The sequence below is a fragment of the Pagrus major genome, chromosome 1 (genome assembly GCF_040436345.1).
Source record: "Pagrus major chromosome 1, Pma_NU_1.0".
Taxonomy (NCBI): domain Eukaryota; kingdom Metazoa; phylum Chordata; class Actinopteri; order Spariformes; family Sparidae; genus Pagrus; species Pagrus major.
In genome coordinates, this window is record NC_133215.1 from 22783422 (window position 1) to 22806925 (window position 23504).

Genomic DNA, 23504 nt, shown 5'->3' on the forward strand with positions numbered 1-23504 from the left:
TGTGTTATTTATGAAACCCACTGCGAGATGTCGGTTTACATTTGATATATGTAATAAGGTTTATCGTTGGTGGCTAAAACAAAGCTGGCTAACGCTTTAGCTGTAGAGCAAGCCAATCAGAAGAACAAGGACGATCCTTCGTGTTAAAGCTGGAGTGTGTAAGTTATTTCTGGCGTCATTTGGTCAAAAATCAATAATAACCTTTCAGCATATTTTAATTCACAGTGTTATGACAGAACACTGGACTGCTGTGTCTCCTCTTGGCTCTGTAAACTCAGCGCCGTGACGGCAGTGTTCAGCCAATCACAGTTCATTTTACAGAGCGAGCTGTTTGGGGCGTTCCTATTGGTTGCTCGACCAAAGTCGATGCGCATTCACCTTCCGTGAAGGTGCAATGGCGGACGTCCCGGCAGGAAAAGTCGCTATCCCGGCATTACCAACAAAAGCGTACACGGCTAAGCAAGCCAAAAAAAGGAAGACCAATGTAGAGAAACGAGAGTCTAAGAGGGACAGTGACAATAGACGGAATAAATCGCGTATAAACATTGGACAAGCATATCCGAGGTGGAGAGAGCTTCGCGATAGCATCGGGCTGAAGTTGGATTCTGAGCTTGCTGTTCTTCTCCTGGACAGGTGAGCCTCCAATGCAAGTTTTACGTAGCTAATAATCTAAATGCGTGGTAGTAATTGGCTGTGTAATGAAATGACCGTAAATCTAATAAAGCAGGCGGTTTGTGGCCACAATTGATGAGTAACGTTGTGAGTTGATTAGCTTTATGCTAACCGTAGCCAAAGGCTCACGACAGCTACAAGCAAGTCACAGCCAAAGTCAACGTCAAATGTATTGTCAATACCGTTATATATACACGACAACAGAGGACGTGTGTCGTGTAAATATGGATGTGACAGTTATTATTTATTTTCAGGTTGTCTGAATAAAGTGGTTGTCTCCGATAGTCCGTGCATGTGGGGGTAATTGTTTACTTTAGCATTATAGTTGTTTTATTATTCTTAGCATTCACACCTCTCTCCCGTGGTATATAAGTGTTGCTGCTGTCATTAGATTATGCTGTATAAGTATCACGTCAGTATGTCAAATATCGTGGCTTTATTAGTGCCAGACATGTAGGCTGTGTCACGCTGAGACGTTAGCAAGAAATAATTGTTGTCGGTCTCTATCGCTCTTCTAAACAATGCAAAAGTAATGTTTGTTTGTTCATACGTTCAATTTGTTCACGAGAGAAAGGTAAAGTACTTTCTTACCTGTAATTCGGCCATGGCACGTGTGTGACAGAAAAGGTCCGACTGAATATTTCAAAGCTACAGTCGCGCGCGTCCACGAGACCGGGGTGGAGCTACGGAGTCGAAACAGGGAGGGGAGGGGCGCAGTTGTTTCCATCCCAGTCTCATGCGTCACTCACATATTCTACAAACTCCAGCTTTAAGTTAGGGTTGGTGGCGCGTCGTCTTGTCAAGAGCCATGGCAACTTTTGCTACATCTCCGATACCTCCTGCAACGGCTTTAGCACATAACTAGTAGAACAGACTGCCCTGTGTTTATCTGTTTGAAGTAGTGTGTCCCCTGAAAGTTGCCGTAGGGCTGCCGTAAAGCGGTTATTGTTGTTGAAGTTCCGCTGTGGTTGACATGAGCATATATGTATGTCTGTCTATGGACAGTGTTGCTGTTTCACAGAATTAATTAACTATAATTCATGCATCAGAATTCATTTGTGTTAATTAAATGACGCTAAATAATATATTTAGTTATCATTAATAAACCAGTGACACAGGTGGTACACCATATTCTGTGACCTGGCGCACTGGACGTGATGTCATAAATCAGTGATAAACAAATATGGCGCCCAAAGCGCCTCAAAACACAGCTGTTGCAGACTCTGCGGGTAAGAAGAAGAGGGTTAGATCAGAGAAAGGCCAGCGAGCATAAAGAGACGGTGATAAACGGCGCAGTAAGACGAGAAAAACTATCGGCGCTGCTATTACAAAGTGGCAACAAGTTAAGAAAAAATGTGGTATTAAAACGGACTCAAAGATGGCTTTTATACTACTGGACAGGTAGGTTAGGTGTGTATCATCTTGCCATATTGTGGTATGTAACACCACTTGCGTTTGTAGTGCAAACGTGTTGTTATTCTCCGTCGGTGGTTCCATAAATACAACTGTTTGAGCCCTTACTGACTGACCAGCAAGCTAACTGCCATGTGTTATAACTTTAGTTATCTTCGGACCAAGTCAGAGAATCAAGCGGATCGACCAGCCTATGAAACAAGTTCATCTGAATCCCGGTGAGAAGGCCTGAGTGTTACTGCTATGTCTTTTTAACCCATGAAGTAATGATGAATAATAGCATAACATGTTAATCACACAACCTACTGAAAAAGACTTGCGCAAAGGTAGAAGTTAATTTACACTCTTGTGCTTCTTGTTCTGTATATTTAGGGCAAGCATGGGTGATGAATATCCAATAATGATGAATTCACCAATTGAAGTGAAGCAGGAAGATTCTCCTTCTCCTTCTGTCCAGTCATCTGAAAACTGCAAGGTAAATGTGACTCTGACACATCTCCCACAACAGCTGAAACAATTAGCCACTTAATAAAACTGACAGAAAATCAGTCGGCAACTATTTCAACACTCAGTTTATCGTCTCTCTGTTTGTTATCTTTGTAAACTAAAAAGCTTTGGTTCTGGACCTGCCGTAAAACAAGAAGTTTGATTACATTTCCTTACCTCCTGGTGAAACCATTTTCTGATATTTTTATTGTCTTACCCATTCATCTGAAAAACCTTTCAATCATGAAAATGATTTGCGAAGTGACAGTATAAATATCATTGATAAAATGATGATTGATAAAAGCAGATGTTCTGACTGAAAATGATTCATGTATTGTCTCCAGCTCCAAAGCAATAAAGCAGTTAAACCTAACAACCTAACAGAACTAGCCTTGTAATTAAAGTAAATGTCAGGGGCATTTGTGGGCTTTGATTTACAGTTTTCAGAGAGTTTCACCTGCAGACAACTAAAAATACCATTGAAAATGTTTTTGGTCTTGGTGTTACACCAACAAAAGCATTTATGCATTTATAATACAAACTTGTTCTTTTGTTACAGATTTAAATGTATTCTCTTTAAACTATATTAACCTGTATTTGTCGAGCTTCAGTTTATGAAAGCTACTAAATAAATTAAATGACGTTGCCTGTTTTAACTAAGCTTTGTGCTGACGGGTTGCTGTTTCTTGTCCTATTTAAAGGAGCCACAGACAGAAGATGCTGCTTCTCAAATATTGAACAGTCAAGACGAGTCGATGATAATCAACCAGACAGAAAATAATGAAGATAGTGGTGAGTCTTCTTCACATTAGCAGAGTCCCTCACCAGCAAAACAAATCCTTAAGACTGCAAGCTAATTGTTTACAGGATAAGTGAAGTAATGACTGATATGTTGAAATGGATCCACACACAGATATGCCAGAAGATGAGGATGATGAAGTTAGCATCTCATTAAGTGTGGGGGACGGACGCTATCTGGTGGATTTGGGGAGGTATGTTGTTATTATCAGTCATCACAATCCAGGTTGAAGCTTTTGTTGTTAAATACTACCCCCAGCTGTACATATACGTAAGTCACAACAAGAAGTCATCATTCTATTCATGCATCTTTTCTGATTCCCTCAGCTCATCAGAGTACATCATTGATGAAGAGTGCATCCTTCAGCTGTTCAAGTCATGTCGGGAATGCAACAGACAATGTACAGTTAGAAAACAAGTCAAAGGACTAAAACTTGTGGTCTCCCAGAAGTGCTGTTTCTGTGAAAGCAGCAGTAAATGGACTAACCTGCCAGATGAAGACGATGATTGTTCCTAGGTGAAAGTAAAAGATGCAGCATGGACCAACTCGACGATGTCACAAAGCAGTACTACTATTTTAGGTAGCATCGTGTCTTAAATAACGCTTCAAGTGGACAGTGATTGTATGGAGATTTCGATAAACAATGAATATGTCCCATTTATTTATCTGTGAGATGTTAGACTGAGCTGCTGGACTTGAGGCTACTATGCTGCCTCTTTGGAGTTTGGTTGTTCGTCTCCAGAATATCATGAAGTCATCATCAACTTCTCTGTATGTGTTCAGTTTTTCCTGATGCAAGCGAGAGGGTGGTTTTCTCAGCTTGCCACATTTGTCTGTTAATATGCATACAGCAAAGTGAGTGGGAGGGAGAATACTTGGTTTTGATTGGCAGGTAAGTAAAGGAAGGAAGGTAAGGAAAGTTCTTTGGTCTTTCCAGGAAAAACTTTTGATTTTATTTTGCTCAGATGTCTGTTCAAGAACTCATTAATCTTATGATGCTGTGCCATCCTTGTGCCAATATGTATTTTCAAAATGCACTCAATTCACTCAAACAAGATTTGTTGTCATGTTTTCAAGTAATAAACAATGTTAAAGTGACTCTTTTCACTGTTGGCAGTAAATTTCAAGACCACACGTGCTGATGTAAATCCAGCCTTAAAGACCTGATGAACAATGCATCATATGACTGCATATTATACTATGAAGCTTAATGTGTTCTTTTATTATCTTGTCTATTTTAATCAAAATGAAGTACTATAATGGCAATTTAAATCAGATTTAATCAACATTCATGCATCAAAAAATGCTAAATGTATTATTTGTTAAGGGTTTTCGTATGTATCAGTACTGCTTTTGTCTCTTAACGTCTGCTTTCTATTGCTGGCTATTGTAGATACATGTCTAAAGTGTCGGTTCTCACTCTGTTCACACGGCCAGTTATAAATGTCTCGAAGGAGAACATACAGTATGTCCACACTTTTGTGGAAGTCATATGGCCTGACATCTACCACAGATATGAGATTAAAGACACAAATACCAAATTATTCTGACCAGTCACTGTGACTGTTGTAACAGCGACAAGACTGGTGTAAATACTTAAATAATGGATGGCATTCAACAGGCTGCTGCAGAAGACAATGTGTCATTTTCTTCCAGCTCTGTCAGTCCCTCACACTGTCAGTTACATTGTAAAAGTGGTCAGATATTTGCTCAAATGCAGCAGCAAGTTGATCTGTTGATGTCTGTTTGTCACAAGTTAGGCTAATCGGTCACTCTATATTGCCCGTATGTGTGAATGTGAGCGTGAAAGGTTGTGTTGTCTCTATATGTCAGCCCTGTGATGAACTGGCAACTTGTCTAGGGTGTCCCACACCACATATGCATACACACATTAATGAAATAGCTCCACCTTCCTTATTTATGAGTGCTGTGTTTTAAAATCACATGCTGTGTAAGAGACACACTTACTGTTTTAGCAGTGTCATATGTGTCAAGAGGTTTTTCATGCATTTACTGCAGCTTTGATCATTTTATGTTCAATAGGACACAATCTGTTATGAATAAATTGGAACTTTTTTAAGTAAAAGGGCAGAACTTTACTTTTATATTTAAGCAAGACAATCTTACATGTCGCAGATGTGATATGATTATGATGCAATTAAGCCAGATCTGTAGTTGTGCATTAAAAATTCAACAAAAACTATCATTGATGCATTATGCAATATCACAACAGCCATGATAATATTTTACAAGCATAAAGAAATTATCATAAAATATAAATTATGAAAAGTCTTCTCTTAATTTACATTTAGCTTAATTTTCTTTGTTAATTATTAGAACTGGCCATAAAATACATGATCATTTATGTTATATGCTCCTTTTAAAGGTGCTATTTGTAAGAAAAGTTTATTTTTGAGTCTCACTCCCAACCTGTCAAACACTGATGCTTTAGGATTGTAGGCCACCATCCCAGAGCCTCATTATTTGATGAGTTAGGAATGAGACTCAAAAATCACTTTTTCTTACAAATACCGCCTTTATAGTCTTGGTCTTTTTGTTTCCTTGACACAAGGTGTCAATTACACCTTACCATCATATTCAACTACAGTGGTCTTATTTTTCCTTCTTGCAGTGAACAGCTCATCAACAATTAGCTCTATAACTGTTTACATCAGGGTCGCTTTATTCTGTTCATGTTTTCAGTGTGGTTGCACTACACAACACAACACTACTTGTTGTCTACACAACAACCCCTCAGATAACACAGAAAAGGTTCTGTGGCTGAAAAGGAGGTCTGGATCAAAAACTAATTTCTCTCAACTATGGCTGTCAGAGGTTCTTGCTTCTGGTTTATTGGTTGACAGGTCCTTTAGTTTGAATTTAAACTCAGTTTCTTCAGGTTGCCCTGTAATTTTTTTTAGATGCTTTACCTGTTGGGATTTATTTTTTTGTCTTTTTATGGCTTTATTTGTGTAGGACAGGCAAAGAGTGACAGGAAATGGGGGGAGTGGGGTGGGATTCAAACTTAGTGTTGTTAAGCCACTGACGAGGCTGCTGTAGATTCATCTCATTTCAGCTTCCCTCTTTCATGTTGTTGCTTATTTCTATTTATATGTGTTCCTCATCTAAACAACAGTTTCACATCCAGCTTCGTTTCTGATGCTAGATGAGTATCAACAGGTTATTATCTGCCATGTACATCACATTTACTGTACTAGGCCGCTATATCTCCTCTAACATCTTCAGCACTTTTTGTTGCTGTGTTGTTGTTGCTAAGAGAAAACTGCAAGCACACAAATGTATATCTGATAAGTGCAAGAGCTAGGTATAGTTAGCCTTTAATTAGATATCCTGTATGTAGAGCTACAGTCATGATCTTTTAATCTCACCTCTGCTTTAGGGAAATGGATGTTTATCCGAGAAACTGTTCACACTATTACAGCTTTACCTGCTATATCTCTTCAGGCTAATTCAAATGGACCTCAAAGGGTTTTAATTTAATGAGTCACTGAGTATGAAGGGCAGTGGAGAAGGTGTAAAGGTGTAAATATATTATTGATGATGGCTGAATTCCTTTTCGCTGCTTTAGTTTCAGGGTATTGCTCATGCTGACTCATTGTCACACTGTCTTTGCTTACTGGGACACTTAAAAGAACACAGATATTGTTAATGTTATTAGTAACACCAATGTTTTTCCTAGTCAAAAAGGCCTGCTGAGCCACCATGTGTAGTTTGCTGTGTGCACTGTACAGCAATGGGAACTCCACATTTTAATCCCTGAATATTGTGGTGTATGAGTTGTAGTAAAACTAATATAGAAGACAATGTGGAGGTGAAGTACAAATTTATACTGGGCTAATGTAAAATGAAAAATCCACTCTCAAAGGATAACATTGAAACATAAATTTAATTTACCTTTAAAGCTGAAAATAATTCTACACACTGTTTTCTTATTTACTCAAAAAAGAGTTAAAAATGTTTTATTTGACAAAATTATCATCTATAGACAATAAATAAATAAATACAAAATTAGGGTGGAGGTAAGGAGTTCAGCAGGTGTTGCTCATCCTGGTGGTGTTGGGCTATAATATGTTTATAATACCCCTTAACCCTCTGGAGATGAACTGAGCAGTGGGTGTGCAGCTTTCCAGCCTTGATATTATCTCAGGGTTGCCAAAGTTGGACCACCATTAGGTTCAATTTGGCCCTCCAGATGTTTCAAGCGAAAACATTTTTTTTAGAATTAAAAAAATATGTAACATTTTTTGTGTTGTTTTATTTCTGTGAGGTACAAGTGCTCTTTGAATATGTAGGATCCATAATTATTATTTATTTATTGTAATCTGAGCACGGCAATTTACAGTGACCCTTTGCACAGGAAATCAGACAATTAAGGAAACGGGTTCCTAGCACCATTGTGCATTAACAATACAATACACATGTGCTTCCTTTCAGTTTTGGCAATCCAAGGGAAAAAAGTTTGGGCACCATTGTATTATCTCTTGAGTTGATTGAAAAAAGAGTTCAATAACTTTGATTAAAAAGCTGCAAAGAGAGAGATTGCAGTGTCTATACAGTTCTCACTTATTTGTATTTATATTTAAATCTACATTTTCTACGTTATCTTAAGCCATGTTTGTACCCATTTGTATATAAAGGGCTACAAACATTTCAAAGAAAAAACACACATTTCTTCTTTTATGTACGAGAGAGAGAGAGAGAGAGAGAGAGAGAGAATATAATCATTTTAAAATATATGTGGGTTTTAGCAAGGATAAAATAGCCATACATGCTGGGAGACCTTAGTATTTATACACATTATTATTGCCTGCATTGCACACAGTGACCAGCAGAGGGCGGTACGCACCCATCAATGGGAACTTCCGGAAACAAAGAACGAGCGTATCGTCCAATCAAACAAGACTTCATTTTTAAATAAGAGCCGATAGTTCTTCTCCCTGGTACTGAAACCAACAACAACAAAACGGACCCACATTCTCAGGCCAGGGTCGGGGTTCCGGGTTATACGAGACCCTTTTGTTGCTATTTAGTGGATTTTGAGCTCCAGTCGCCTCTCGTCGACAGCTGTTTCATGGGAACCCAGGAGGGAGAGAGAGGTAAGACAGCGACACTGCGCTCCTGTCCCGAGAAAGCTAACGACACGTAACGTTAATAGTGAACTGCTCACGTTAGCTGTTGTTGCTTTCCTGTTACCACAGCTTTTGACGTTAAATATACATGTTAGAGACACGTTTTAATTGAAGTATGAGAGCTCACAGTACAACGTCCTCGTATCATGTTCCCGTTAGCAAGCACGCAGAGTTAGCAACGTTAGCTAGCTACATTTGAGTTAACCGGTAAAGTTGTGTCACAACACGTTAGAGCTGACGTCAAGGTGCCAGGTAACTTAAGACACAAGTTTGCTTGCTGTTTATTCTTCTCAAATCCATGGCCACCGGTATTATTTGTTAAAAGCGTAATGTCTGTGATCCGGACGGGTAGTCTGTAACAGTGGCTTGTGTAGTAGTACAGTGTGTGTGAGGGAGAGATGACTCCCCGCTCTCTGACTGAAGTTTGCCGCGGATGGGTATTCATGATTGAATTAACATTATCACCCTGAGAGGAGGTACTGAAACTGACTTGTGAATGAATAACAAGTGGATGTCACATAATGAGAACCCTAAATGTGAATTAATTCACGGTACAATGTCCCCTGACGGTATTCATTAAGTCAACTTGCCAAAGATGCAGAATTTTGCTCGTTTAACTCTTTCACTACTCTCTGCCTGTATCATCCTATAGAAATGTCCACTTAAGGACTTTACATGAACCATTCCCTTTCTTTTGTACAGATTGGGTAGATGTGGCAAATGATCTACTCAGCAAGTGTCACATAAACTTGAGGCTGAGGAAACTGACGGACTGTGATGCAAATGTTTTCATTTCCCTGTATGAGAACATCCTGGGGGAGAAAGTTCCAGGTAAGGAAACAAACTGGAGATCATACAAAAGTCATCCACCTTATCCCTGCTGGCCATATTTTTGCTCTGCATGCTCTGTTTTTGTTTTACTTAATTATTATGTATTTTATTGTTGTTGTATATGTTTTATTTACAAGTGAATATTTACCATTTCTTTAGTGGAGTCTCGAAGCAAAAGATTTTCAGACGAGTGTACTTGTAATTATTCATTAATATGCAGATTATTTCTCAATTAATTGATTAGTTTATAAAATGTCCCCCCAAAAATTGTGAAAAATGCTCATCACAAATATTATCCCCAAGTTTAACAGTAAATGAAGAGGCTTTCAGTTTTGAACAATTGGTTGGACAAAAAAAAGCTGCCAAAAATGACAAAGAAATGCAGACAATCTTTATGTTTAAGAAGCTGGAACCAGCAAATGTTTAAAATGTTATTGAAAAATGACTAGTGATTAATCGATGACATTGGCATTTAATTTCCTTTTGATCGACGAATCATTGCAGCTCCTGATTAGTCCATCAACAATAGCAGGCAACTACTTTAATGAGAAATTCATCTTTTAGATTATTTTTCAAGCAAAAATAACAAACATTCTCTGGTTTCAGCTTCTTCCTTGTGATGATTGGCTGCTTTTCTTTTTTTATGAAATAATAAACTGAACATCTTAAGATTTCAAAGTCAGACAGACCAAAAACAAATGTTTTATTGTATGAACAATAACAGCTTTTCAAAGTTTCATCACCAGACATTTATAGACTGCGTGGTTAATTAATCCATTCAGCAAATGATCAGTGAAAAATTGATTATGAAAATTGCCATTATTTTTAGCCCTAACAAGGTTGCTTTAATTCTAATCATAAGGCCACAAACGCTGATGGTTAACAAGCTGTGAGGTTTAAGTTCAGAGTATGATCTCATGAGTGTGCTTAGTATGTCAGGAATGCTTCCTAAGACCATCAAACATGCCATCACAAGACTGTTAATGTCGCTGAGCTTTTTCCTGTACTTAACAGAGCAGGAAAGAGCTCAGCAACATTAACAGTCTCGTGATGGCAGGTTTGTTAAGTGAAGTTCCAAAATGTTGCAGGAAGTCTGTGAACACATGTTTTTTTAAGTTTGTGATGTGTGCATTTCTCTGATTCTGTGGTCCCATACATGCTCTGTGTGTTCCTAGATTACATCGCAGCACCATGCAGTCAAGAAGATGACGTCCATAACGTTCAGTCTGTGATTGATTCCCTCTCTCTGGATTACCTTCAGATCAGTCTCTCACACATTACAGGTATAATAATTAACACATTGCTTGTGTAAGAGAAGAGAAACTTAACTTTCACTTGGACCAACTGGAGATGTTGGAAAATTTCTCCACCAAATCACTTTATTTTGGGCTTCATGGCCCAATTTCTTCACTTCCTGGGGGGGTTGCCGAAACACGAGGGCAAAACAATCCCCCTTTTTTATTCAGCAGTAAAAATTAATGAGTACCGAGTGTAATGCTGAGGATTGCTGTGTGTTCGCAGGAGAAAATGTTGTCAGAGGGGACAAAGAGTCTATCAACAACCTCCTGGAAATCTTTGATGGCCTCCTGGAATATCTCAAGGAGGAGATAAGTGAGGAGTCACAGAATGGTGGTAGGCAGATTCATTAGTCACTTTTTCCTCATCAACTTTACAGATATGCCTTTTATATTATTAGGTATTTGTGAAGATATAGATTTTGAACTGTACTTTTACACACACTATCTGTGTTTCATGTGACAAATTGGCACATTCTCATTTTTAACCACATAATTTAAAGCTTCATCATTTATCAAAACTGCCAGACAGATTTTTCAGGAAGATTTCTGCTTTAGTCATCCCAAAAGCCAGAATATTAAAGCAGTTTCCAGAGGGCCTGAATCCACTACTACTTCTTTTTTTCTTCTTTTTTTTTTACTGACTAAGACATAAGTGCTCATTGAGGTGATATTGCGTGTCTGTTCCTCACCGTGAACTGGACATAATGTGTCCTAAACCCAGTTTAAGACCAGCTGGTGCAGGACTGTATAGAGAACAGTTGGGCCTCTTCGTTTGGCAGAACTGAGCATGCCTTTGTGTCAGTGGGCCGTCCCTCAGACTGCTGCCAAACACCAATTAGTAGTTAATGACTGTGTCTCCACAATGATGAGAGTTTCTAAAAGGCTTAATCAAACTTCCTGCATGTACAATAATGAAATTGGTAACGAGTACAATAGAAGCTAACAGTGGTCTGTTTGCTGTGAATACAGATCGTTGGGGCTGAAAGGTTCATTAATCTGAGCTGTGGTGACACTGTACAAGTTGTGCGTCTGCTGTTGGTACTTATGTCTGTGCTAAAAGCTACAAAATGGCTGTTTGTCCGTCTTTTTTCGGCTGTGAGTCTTTTAGGTTTGTTTTCTTTGTTTTCAAAAAGAGAATATCAATTGATGAGGTCATATGATTTTGTTCCTCTTTAAATTCCATGGAGGTCATTTCATGTTGTAATCACAATTGTTGCTTTCTCTTTGTCATCAGTTCTGTTTTCTCATCATTCTTCTAAAGTTATTTTTTTTGTCACTTCCTCTGGGTCATTTGTACTGTTCATGACTTTTTTCAGAGGATCTGAATGACAGTCCGAATGAGGATGCGCCTGGTGAAACCAAGGAGACGGCAAATTGCGATGCCACAGATAACAAGGAAGCTGAACTGGATGGAGCATCTTCGTCCTCCAGTGGAGAGTAAGATTTCTTACTAGATGCACTTTACATACTCTCCCAAAACTAAAAAACACTTATTGGTCACAAGATGAAGATTATGAACTTTTTTTAATGTTTTAATCATGGTTATATCTTGGATGCTATCCTTTTAATTGCAGTGGTGATTTTGCACTTCTCTCCCCAGAGATCACCATGCTTAACAGTGTGAGTGATACTGTGACCCTTTTGTTAATTGTTTCTTGATAAAGTTTGATGTTTTTTTTAAAAAAATTTGTAATTTTGTTTAGGTTGTCACAGTTTGTGCCAGCTGTGCAGTTATTCTGTTAGTTCTAAACATGGTACTGTTGCGACTCCTTAAAATGTAAAAATCCACTAATTCCTGTGTACGAGACCATTTTCTTTGGGAAGACATGAAGGACAACAGGTGTTTCCGATAGCAAAAGGCCATACGGTCATTTTTTTTACTCCAGCTGGTTTAAGTCTGTGTCATATTTATTATTTTGAAAGTGGAGGAGTGCACCAGAGTGTTTAAAACGTTGCTGACAAAGCGATAATGGGGGATGATATGTGATAAACGGTGTATGACAAATAAAACAGGAGACATCAGTCACACACCCATTGCTCTTTTATCATGAGAATGCAGCACATTGTAGAATGAATAGAAACCTCATAATAAAAGAATACCAACTCCTCTTTCTTTCCCATAGACCAAAACAAATCAACCCGTTTGTTCGACATGACCTTGACTATATCATTCAGCTGTAGTGCAGGTCCTACCTGTACATCCTGCTGGAACAACAGCTAGCCAGGCTAATTTTCTAGCAGTAGTGTAAATAGTAAAAAGGTGTGGTGAGGTGTGTGTCAAACACATGAACTCAGGTGTGACACAGGCTCCTGCAGCTGGGTGTGCTTCTGAATAACATTTTATTATTTGTTTGTATGGGTGTAGGTTGTGGCACTGCTGGTGTGCTAAGTCATACTATTAAAAGTGAATTTTGAAACTGTCTGTTAACATTTACATCTTGGAGGCACTTAAAGCAACTGTAATGTATAAATACATTTTGTATTGTGGCGGTGCTGTAAGTACCAGAAGGACCACTGCTACAGCCTGTGTCTTTGTAGCTTTTGTGTAATCAGTGAGTCGACTCTTGCTGTGATTATTTCAACAATATGACGTTCCTGTGTACGAGGAAAACTGCGAGTCTTTTAACAACAACACTGTCACGACCCAGTCTTGGACATGGTTCAGATCTGGAAAACTCACAAAGTAGAATTTTTGACATGCAAGTGTATTGATGTTTATGTCTTTAGCTGCAACTTATCGACATCTCACAGTAATTGTGAGGTTTGATGAATTCAGACCAAGTTTATCAAATTAAACATCCTTCATTTTAATATACAGCACTTTTTGTTAATAATATGTCTTATTGTTGTTATTGTTTGTTTGTTTAGGTCCACAGTCCACTCCAGTAAACATTCCCTCCATTCCTGGAACGCTGAAGAGATCGGATCCACTAGTGAGCTCATTGGGTTGGGAGTCTCGGCACGCACATTCACAGCCAAACAAGAAGGTAAGATGGGAAACACAGCCCATCTTTACTTGTTCTTTACTGTGTTTGGGCCCGTCTGTCTATCAACCATGTCAGTTTTATTCCCCCTCTGGGTTTCCAGATGTTTTGTTACATTAAGATAAGTCAAGAATTCTTTCTTAAAATGCTCATGCCTCTTTTTTTTCTTTTCTTTTTTTTTGTCTGAAACAATTTAAGCATCTGAGAAGACATTTGTTGTTTCCAGCACTGATTAAAGTTGTTGGTGTAGCTGTAACAGTATACAGAAGTTATCTAATCAGTCATGTGGCCTTGCTGCAAACCACAAAGGTATTCTAAGACGATTTAGTAGGGATCGGCCGATATGTTGTTTTGTTTTTTGTTTGTTTAATTTTTTCAGGGACCGATTATTTGCTATCAAGGAAACTGATAACCACTACTTGGAAATGATATACATTTGGTGGCAAATATTTATATTTAATGGATAACTTTAAGTCACTAGTTTCTTTGCAGATTCGGATTATTAATACCAAATATTAGTCAACTATTTAGCATTTTTTTAAAATTAATTAATTTTATCCACAATCGGACAACAAAGACACAGATTCCGATAATCAGAAAAATGCTGTCATGTGTCTGCTCCATCACATCACGTTGCCTTCAACTTTCATTCATATTTTGATTCGTTTATTATTGAGCGACTTAAGATTTGAATGTATTACTGTAATAACTCTTTCAAAAAGTCCTCATGATTAATCTGCTGGGACTTGCTGCCCCTCCCTAAACCTCAGACACAGTCACCAACTCTGGTCCTCTGGATGCCAAGGACGCTCCACCGACTGAACCGCTGCACTCAGCCATCGCCCTGCAGCCACCCAACCAGAGCAACACCCCCCAGAGGCTGAACACAGACCCACAGCCACCCAGCCAACCCTCCACAGCTGCTGGCCTCAGCCAAGGACAGGCAGAGGAGGAAGCTGTTCCTGTCACTACAGAGGTATCCTTATAATACAGCTTGATGATGTTCAAGTGTTAAATAGTCAATTTCCTTTTACTTGCACTGACTTTGAGGACATGCTAACTTGTTATCTTCAAGAGGCAATGAGGTATCTTACTACAGTGCCAGCAATGCAAGACTGTCTCTTTCTGTTTTTTACCCACACACTTGCACTTCCTATTTTAGTGATTTGAGGACAATACAGGAAGGACAAGTGTGTGCTGACTCATTAAGAAAATGGCAGAGGTGAACTTCAGTAATAAACTTACTTTTCAGTCTTCCTCAATATTATTCATAACAATACGAGAGTAAGAGTCACTTAAAAAACCTCTGAAGGGCTGGTTTAAATGAAAGTCTTTTGAATGTCAGCTATCAATTACATTGGAGGAAACACATTTATGTATATGGGATTGTTTTATGGGTCACCAACAACCCTGACCAACCATATTCTCAGTGTGACTAAACCTCCTCCTAAGCTTTATAACTATTATTTAATGCACTCAAACCACCACCTACACCTTGTTAGATGATAAAAGTAGATGTACTTAAGTTTGTGTCCATACCCAGCTGAAGAGTTAAGTCTTCAGCAATTTTCTGGTTTTTAACAGTTCACTGTTCATTAAAAGTTTATTGGTAGGCAGAAAGAAAGAAAGAAAGAAAGAAGGAAAGAAGGATCTCCAAACATGGAGAAAGTACTGCCTTATTCAAGATGATGTGATTTTATAATATTTTCCCCCTTTTATTGAGAATTTTTCCATAGTAATTAAGACAATTACTGAAAAAAGGGTCTGCACACTTACTTAATAGCAGGCCCTGACATGGACAAAGCTTGGTGTTGGCTGCCGTCACAGTTTAACCCTGTGGCTCCTGTAACTGAGAGTACACAATGACAACAACAGCCACCAAGCTCAATCCTACAGAACATTTCCCTCTTCTTTCTTTCGAGTGACTTGACCGATCACCAGTATTAATACGTTCTACAGGTCTTGTGTCTGCTGGTCTCTGGTGGCGGTTTTAGAAAATGAACTTTTATGAGCTGCAGACTATATTCATTAAACTGCCCCTCTGTAGTCAATGTTAATGGCAACAACAACTGTTCTTCTCCTGCTTTTTCCCCCCTTTTTAATTTCTCACTCACTCATCCTTTTCACACAGACCTCTAAACCAGAAGCTGAGACAGTTACCAATGGACTACAGTCTCCTGGTGAGTAAAACAAATGTACCAGAACAAAATGTCAACTGCTTTAGCTACTTGATTTCTTTAAAAGCATCACAGATCATAGGCTTAAAAAAGTGGTGAGCACCTGATGGAATTAATAGTTGTAACTGACATTTGAGTTGGCAGTGGATCTCCAAATTATACTGTTTATCTGCTACGTCTGTGTGATGGCTAACAAGTGAAAATCCCCAAGCAGTGTGAAGTGTAACTTAGTTCTTGGGGTCATGTTTTGCTCAATTTCCAGCTGGGAGTGAGAAGTCTTTGTCCAGTCAGCAAAGAGCCAGGACAGAAGTGGAGGGGGAGGCACTAGAGGTAAGAGAGCAACTTCACTTTAACCCATGCAGACACACTTGGTTTTAGTGGTGACAGGTAATGTTGTCATGATACTGGAATTTCTAACTTCAATACAATATACAGTATTTACCTGCTCCAGCTCGGATTGTTTGTGATGGAAACCTGACACCCTGGTGGAAATAATTATTTTATGATAATTAACTTGTTTCTCTTTCTGTCTAATCTCAGCCAACTAATGGGGGCCCCAGGAGGGTTTTATTCCGCACCCAGCCAGATGTGCTGTTCCTCACCCTGCAGGATGAGATGGCGGCCACAACCCCTTCTCCACCAGACACTGAAGAAGATGAGGAGGATCAGAGTTATACACGAAGACAACCGGAGAGAAGGAGGGGTCGCAGGGAAAGGACGGGCCTCAGGTAAGACGTGTGGAGGTCCTGTTGGAAAGATTTCCTCATAGAACTTATTTTATGCAGGGAAAAAGTAACATTACTTTTTTCTTTTACTTTTTCTAACTGTCTAAATATCTCTGAGCAGCAGCAGGTTGGAGGAGGAAGGTTTTGAAGAGCCTCTGTCATATCGCAGACAGAGGAACAAGAAAGCAGAAGAGGAGCTACATCACATATCTGAGAAACTCTCACATCGACTTGAAGAACTTGATCAGGTGTGTGGATTTTGTATTTTAATCCTACCAGTTTGTCTGTTTTATTCAGGTTGGGTTAAAGTATGGTATGACATTTTTCTGTTATCCTTTTAATGTTTGTAACAATGTGCAATGTGTAATTCCTGTAGATGCTTAAACGAGTTCTGAGTGAAAGTGGAGAGTCCAGTGATGTCAAAGAAGAGGACAAGCAGTCCCACCACAGTGACAGCATCATGGAGTGTCGCAGGACCCCTAGACAACACACAGGTACACACACATTTTATGGCTACAACACAGTTGTGTCATATTGATTTATAACAAAAGCACTGCACAAGTTTTAATTTTAATTTAAAGGTCACATGATGTGACAGATTTTGGTCCTCCACGTGAGAATTTTATAAACACAACAAAGATTTAATTAGTGATTTGCATCAACACTGACAATTGTATTGAATTGTAAAATTTCCAATTTTCAGGAACACCCAACGCTGAATCCACCCAGCGGACTCGTTCCTTATCCCCCTCCCCTCCACGGGTCCGTCGCTCCCTGCAGGGACAGTTAGAAGACGCCATGGCAGAGGCCTTGAGTGTGGATGACGGGAGACAAACCAACCTCACAGCTCCTGGTCATTCACAGCGAGAGGAGGTACACCACAGACCGTCTCACAAGAAACATAGCAAGGTATTAACATAGTCATTGTGTTCTCTTTTCCTGTAAATGTAGCCTAAATAATATGTTGAAGATGAGTTTTATCTTCAATAAGAACATCAGAAATAAAAAAAAATGTAAAAATGATTAAATGAATCTCTCTCTCTCAGTTCCTGCAGAATAAGGCCTATGAGGAGGAGTTGAAAAGATATGAAGACAAAGAACGAGCAGAACTAGACAAGGCACGCCTCAAAGCCCAGGAAGCCGTAAGTCATTTTTACGATGTCTTGTGTAGTCTGAGTACAATAAGGAAGCCTCTCAGCACTCCCCCTCTGTTTACTACATCACATCAATGTTTAGGACACTGACGTAGACCTCTATCAGTTTCTCATATTCATTTAAGATTACAAACTGTTGTGACTGTGTTGAATCGATTTTATTTCTCTACTAGAGCTACTGCTTAAAAGAAATGGTTTCAGTAGTGTTGTGTCTGCTCTGTTCTTGTTCATGGTTGCTCATTTAGCAATTTGTGAAAGCGCATCTGTTCAAAAAGAATGCTAACTTGAATGTATTTACAAAAAAATGTGGATACTCACAATGCAGTATTCCTCCCAGTTTACTCACAGTGTGTGTGTCTCTTTCTGTAGGAGCGACAGTACAGAGAGGCCATACTAGGGGATGTTTCCCAAGCAGCCAGACCATCGCCAGCTAGAACGAAGGCCCAGCACAGATCAGAAAGTAACAGAGAAACCACACCAGGACGGAGGTCGCAGGAGTCCCCCAGGAAAGCTCATTCAAGTAGGTTAAATTATATTCACTACATGGACCTTTTAGTCATGCTTCGACATGCTGACATATAAGCCTGTATGTAGTAGTAGCGGCGTAATACATTCGTAGTGTGCTGCAGGATTATGACTAACTTTACAAAGATTATAATTATTATAATATTTGTACTTAAATATTGTCATTACAGTATTTTGTCACAACTGGCAAGTAAATCTATGCTCATCTCCTCTGCTGTACTCCAACTGTGTTCCTTATTATAAAAGTAAATGTCCTTATTTTGGTCTGAAGCTATAACTCCACAGAAAACTTTACAGAATTGTCATCATCTAGCATCTCCTGCTGTGCAATAATGATCTACATTAAGGCACAGCTGACATTGGTTTTGTGCCCAAATTCAGATTCATGTAAGCCAGAGTTGGCACAGTTCTCCTCAGGTCTCTGATGGGTCATGTGACACTGAGACGGAAGATTCAGAAACACTAATCTTATTAGGCTACGATAATAGAGCCATGGCATTTACACACACCTTCTCCTTTGGCTAATGTTGCCTTCCCCATGGTTGCAGTGGATGCCTCAGGTGTATTTACCTGAAAGCCTGTGAATTAACATCAGTATGGTCAGTCAAAAGGATCTTTTTTAGTTGAGAGTTGGAATACTTCAAAAAAGATATAGTAATTTAAGTCATTTTAAACAAGGTTAAAAACATAAACTATAATAGAATGGACTCTATTCTGACAACTTATACCATCAGCAGTCAATAGCAGCCTGACAAACATCAGAAACTTAATGAACCAAAATTGTTTTTCAGGCAGGCTCCATGAGGAATATACAGACAGAAAACTACATTGTTAATATTATAGTAACATATAGCATATCTGTTCTGTGAAACATAAATCCTTACTTCTATAATTTCCTTATAAAGTATTCATTAATAAATATGTATAAATAGAAATATATAAATTCCTCCTGCCTTATAAAATTGTATTTTTAATGGGCCTATTTTAGGTGGCTTAAATATGTTTTACTGCCGACCCAGCAGGCAATACACTGACTAAGGACTAAGTACCTCATACAACCCTACATCAAAAAACCTAAACTAACCCTTTAAAGGAAGGCATTAATACATCTTGTTTTGATACTTGCCCACAGTCAGTACTTTGGTGAGTTATGGGCTTTGAGAGTAACAAAACTATTAAGCACCAGTGTAGAGAGCATCCTTACCTATGCACTCAGCCCTTAAAGCATCAGGCATCCACAAATTAACTTTTTCTATGCAACCATGGGAATGGTTGTATTAAGCTACTGCTGAAACCAGCATGTCTTCAGACAACTTAATCAGCTGTCACATGACATGACAATACAACTATTAACAAATTCCTGTTTTTGTAACACACAATGTTCAATTTATCCAATTCCAATCCAATCCTATTCACAAGCAAAAAAGAAATAATTTAATATGAATGTAGTCTGATTAAACCGGTAATGTTCATGTTTGTGTCCCTGCTGTCTCTCTCCAGTGAAAGTAAAGGAGAATGACCTCCTCCCTGTGCTCCTTGAAGAGTTGCCCCACCTTCACATCTCCCCCCATGCCCTGGGTCGGATGTGGGAGCAGCAGATGCAGCAGGTGGACAGACTCCATGCCCCGTCATCCTCCCACAGCCAGCGTCGCAGCAAACTCCCCAGCCAGGTAGGACAGTGCAGTCAAATGTACAGAGTGCCTGACTTAAACCTCTGTGCCCTTTATTATTTGGACTGTATGATTTGGTGGATGGAATTAGATGAATATGAAAAAAGCATCACTTGTCTGCCAGGTGGAGGAAGCCCAGAGGAAACATGACCTGCTGGTGGACATCCTCCGCAAAGACCAAGAGCACGGCAGGCGTCTGGTGAGCATCAACACAAACTCAGAAGATCCCTTCACATCTAGTTACATTAGCAATAACATCACATTGCATGCACCCACCTGCAGACGGACCTCACCTACCTGTTCTGGGTTGTTGTTTAAAGCACAGGGCATAAGATAAAAACCAAAAGTGTTTGTCAAGTCTGATTTTCAGCTTTTGTGCGCTCAAACACTTGCATGTGCACATTTTCAGGTAGGGATGTCCCAATCAGGTTTTTTTTACCCCGATCCCGAACTGAGTCATTTAATATTTAGTATCTGCCAATACCAAGTCCCGATCCGATACTTAGCCCTAACTAATATTTTCTTAGATAATACAGCTGCATTAAGAAAAAAATCACCTGCATCCAAGCTGTTCTTAATAGCTTTTTTTATTTTGTTGAAACAAAGTAAATATTTTCATATGGCTCTTTCTTATTCTGCATATCCTATTGCAACATTGGTTTTCATTAGTTTTTGTTGTTGTTTTTTTAACAAAAACAACAAGTAAACAAAGTCAGTAACTAAACCCTGATCCTCTACCATGGAGATGGGCTGGTTATCCAGAGCAATGAATTCAATGACCTTCTCTGTAATATTTGTGGCCATGTCGCTGACTCGAGGATATTTCTCTTTCCTTTTGAAAGTATCCACGAGTGTTTGTTGCTTCGGTGCCTTTGCCTGTATTGCTTGAGTGAACTCATGTTTTTGTTTATGTGCCGTATCAAATGTGTAGTATTAAATGCAGCTCTTTTGTTACCAGCTTGCGAAACGGTCGTATTGCAGATGTTACGTGTTGCCGTTGGACTGCTTTCGCTTTCGCTTTCTAATTTGAAATATTTCCACACTGCAGACATTTTATCCACAGGTTCTCCAGACTACCATTACGAGCACGACTGCATTCTGCCACAAATTGTGCTCCGTTGACAACAGCTGACATAATAATAATCGGGCTTGGGTCCACGTTCAAAATTGCCGATCCCGATCAGTGAAAAAATGCCCATATCGGCCCCGATCCCGATCCTGGACATCCCTACTTTCAGGCAATGTTCCCTTTATGAATCACAATCCACCTGCCAGTTTCAAGCTAAAATGTTTATCTTCCAGAGGGACTTCAAAGAGCGTGTCCAGCAGCAGAAGTCGACCCAGAACAGACTGAGGGAACAGAGGCAGCAGATAGCACGCGCCAAGAAGTACCACAGCGACTACCATGTCCAGCACCGAGCCCGTCTGATGAGGGCACGCACCAAGGAGGAGAGGGTGGGTAGCAATGACTTTGTGCTCCAGTTCAGGGACTAAGGCCACGACTAATGTTTACTGACATTATTTATCTGTCTTTCTATAATTTTTCTTGTTTGGTCTGACCAAAAGTTCACGACCCAAATAGATGACATTTTCATTGACATTTAACAAAGAATTGAAGCAAATAATCACATTTTAGAAGCTGGAACCATGGACTTCAGGTAGTTGTCCTGTCTTGTCACCCATCTCTTCCTAGTTGTTGATGATTTCAGTCAGATGTTAACTAATATTACTAAGTTAAAGATTAAAACACAGTCCATGTGATTATCTGGCATTAGTCTGTTGGGTGACATGATGAGCCGAGTGTGGCTGTGTTTGTGTTTTAGATGTTTCGGCAACTGTTTGAGGAGGGTTTGGAGCTACAGAAAGTCCGGTTGAGAGAACAAAAAGCCTACGCCAGGGAGCAGCGACTGGAACATCAGAGACGGCACCAGGACCAGATCAAGTCCATGGAGAACTACTACAAAGACCAGGTAGGACACAAACACATGTACAGAGTGCCCTGTGTAAGAACAAGTAAAGAATTGGACTTAACAACATGCTTTCTCTCTTTCAGTTTTCACTACTAGCTGAAAAACTTGCACAAGAACGGCAGGACATCCAGGTTCGGAAAAAAGCTCAAGAAAAGGTAAAACCGTCACTTACTACTGCTGTTAATTTCACCCTAAAATGAAAGTTGAATCACTATCTAATAAAGGAAGAACATTTTGTAGTCCACAACATTTCTGGAGCTTCACAACAAAACATTCTCCTAAACAACAAGTATATCAGGACCAACCCAAAAATAAACATAAAATAGGTCCTTACAGCTCATCCAGTGTCCTGGAAGCCCTGAGTTCCCAAATTGATTCGAAAAGACCTTATTCGCTGTAGCTTCTGAGATAAAAGCACTGAGTGTACACTGTGAGAAGTGTGTGCATGAGAACTTGTCCTCCAAGGCCAACACATTTTTTTAATTCAATTATTTTCTAAAAATCTAAAAGCACAGTTGTTACATAGATAGGTCCATCTTTGGTTTTAAACCACAGACAAAATGCACCTTGAGGCAGAATTGTCCAGATTATTTTCTAATCCCTGAACCATTTCATAAACCAGCACATTGATCGTTCCCATTGTTTGCAGGCTCTGCTGAAGATGAAGCGAGAGCTGCGTTCCAGGATGGAGCGTGAGATTTGTGAACTGCAGAAGATCATTGTCCAGAACGACGAGGACGACTACTTCCAGGATCTGGAGGTCCAGAGGCTGCGCAGTCGGGTCCAGATGGCTTCCTTCCAGTACAACACTAGCTATCTGCACTGACCTGAGAAGCAAGATGAAGGGCTGTTTTAAGCTCCGCTCGATTAAGGCTGGATTTACATCAGAGGAACATGCTGCAAAAATAATTGTTTTTGCCATTCTCCATTAAGGGTACGACATTCTGATGGCTGAGCAGTACAGTCTCTTTGGTATCTTCCTTCAGACATTTGCACAGGAAGTGGAAATTCATTGTAAGAACTTACACAAATCCTGATTATTGATTATTAATGAACTGAACACACTCCGACAATATGTAGCTGCTAGCTTATTTAGCTAACTCCTCCTCTCACCTCAGCTGCTATACCTGAACTTAATGACACCTTGGACCAAGTCCCCTTCTTCCATGGGTTTTAGTACTTGATACCTAAGAATGTTTTAAAGTGGCTCCCTCACTGTGCAGTCTTTGTGTGCTGATATTGTAGCAAACAACTAGTAAAAATGTTCTTCCTTTTGCCAAAAAGAGACCACAGATGCAAAGTTAATAAGTATCAATGTCACACTGACTGATCCTTAACCTCCTTTTGTCCCTGACATGTGCTATGTCTTTCTTTAATATTTTAACCATTCTAGTGGATTATTTATTTTTTAACTTTTGACCTGGTGTCCTGCTGTCTGATCACCAGGGGCGATGATAATCAGTCTGTCACGACTTCTTTCAGCCAGAACTTAAGACATGGTCGTTTTAAACCAATACACAAAGAGCTGCAATGTTAAAACACTGTGTACTGATATTGTGCATTTTATGTAATGACCACACACATGCCCCGCCGTCATCTATTAAATGTGTGGGCTCACTCATCTCCTGAAGTTTAAGGCTGATTGTAATA

The 23504-nt window shown here is 39.4% G+C and overlaps 2 protein-coding genes across 2 annotated transcripts; both read left to right on the forward strand.

Annotated features, from left to right (window-relative positions):
* Positions 1 to 314: 314 nt before the first annotated feature.
* LOC140999901 (uncharacterized) lies at positions 315 to 4468 on the forward strand. The gene is made up of 6 exons (XM_073470472.1): positions 315 to 633; positions 2235 to 2303; positions 2458 to 2560; positions 3273 to 3363; positions 3485 to 3563; positions 3697 to 4468. Exons 1-6 carry the CDS (start codon positions 395 to 397, stop codon positions 3884 to 3886), a joined length of 771 nt encoding a protein of 256 aa, XP_073326573.1. The 5' UTR covers positions 315 to 394; the 3' UTR covers positions 3887 to 4468.
* A 3862-nt stretch (positions 4469 to 8330) lies between these two features.
* On the forward strand, positions 8331 to 23194 carry LOC141009321 (centrosomal protein of 95 kDa-like). The gene is made up of 21 exons (XM_073481910.1): positions 8331 to 8487; positions 9223 to 9351; positions 10527 to 10634; positions 10873 to 10983; positions 11966 to 12086; positions 13518 to 13636; positions 14404 to 14609; positions 15765 to 15813; positions 16073 to 16140; positions 16351 to 16538; positions 16657 to 16783; positions 16912 to 17029; positions 17239 to 17444; positions 17582 to 17677; positions 18059 to 18209; positions 19715 to 19884; positions 20009 to 20083; positions 21187 to 21339; positions 21708 to 21854; positions 21938 to 22009; positions 22504 to 23194. Exons 1-21 carry the CDS (start codon positions 8463 to 8465, stop codon positions 22678 to 22680), a joined length of 2616 nt encoding a protein of 871 aa, XP_073338011.1. The 5' UTR covers positions 8331 to 8462; the 3' UTR covers positions 22681 to 23194.
* The last annotated feature ends 310 nt before the right edge of the window (positions 23195 to 23504 follow it).

What these genes read in the sequence shown, in the direction of transcription:
- LOC140999901 (XM_073470472.1), top strand. Translation starts at nt 395, where the DNA reads ATGGCGGACGTCCCGGCAGGAAAAGTCGCTATCCCGGCATTACCAACA. An exon ending in GCTGTTCTTCTCCTGGACAG is followed by an intron (nt 634 to 2,234) that starts GTGAGCCTCCAA and finishes TTATAACTTTAG; the next exon opens with TTATCTTCGGACCAAGTCAG. An exon ending in TATCTGGTGGATTTGGGGAG is followed by an intron (nt 3,564 to 3,696) that starts GTATGTTGTTAT and finishes TGATTCCCTCAG; the next exon opens with CTCATCAGAGTACATCATTG.
- LOC141009321 (XM_073481910.1), top strand. Translation starts at nt 8,463, where the DNA reads ATGGGAACCCAGGAGGGAGAGAGAG. An exon ending in TCTTCGTCCTCCAGTGGAGA is followed by an intron (nt 12,087 to 13,517) that starts GTAAGATTTCTT and finishes TTGTTTGTTTAG; the next exon opens with GTCCACAGTCCACTCCAGTA. An exon ending in ATTCACAGCCAAACAAGAAG is followed by an intron (nt 13,637 to 14,403) that starts GTAAGATGGGAA and finishes CCTAAACCTCAG; the next exon opens with ACACAGTCACCAACTCTGGT.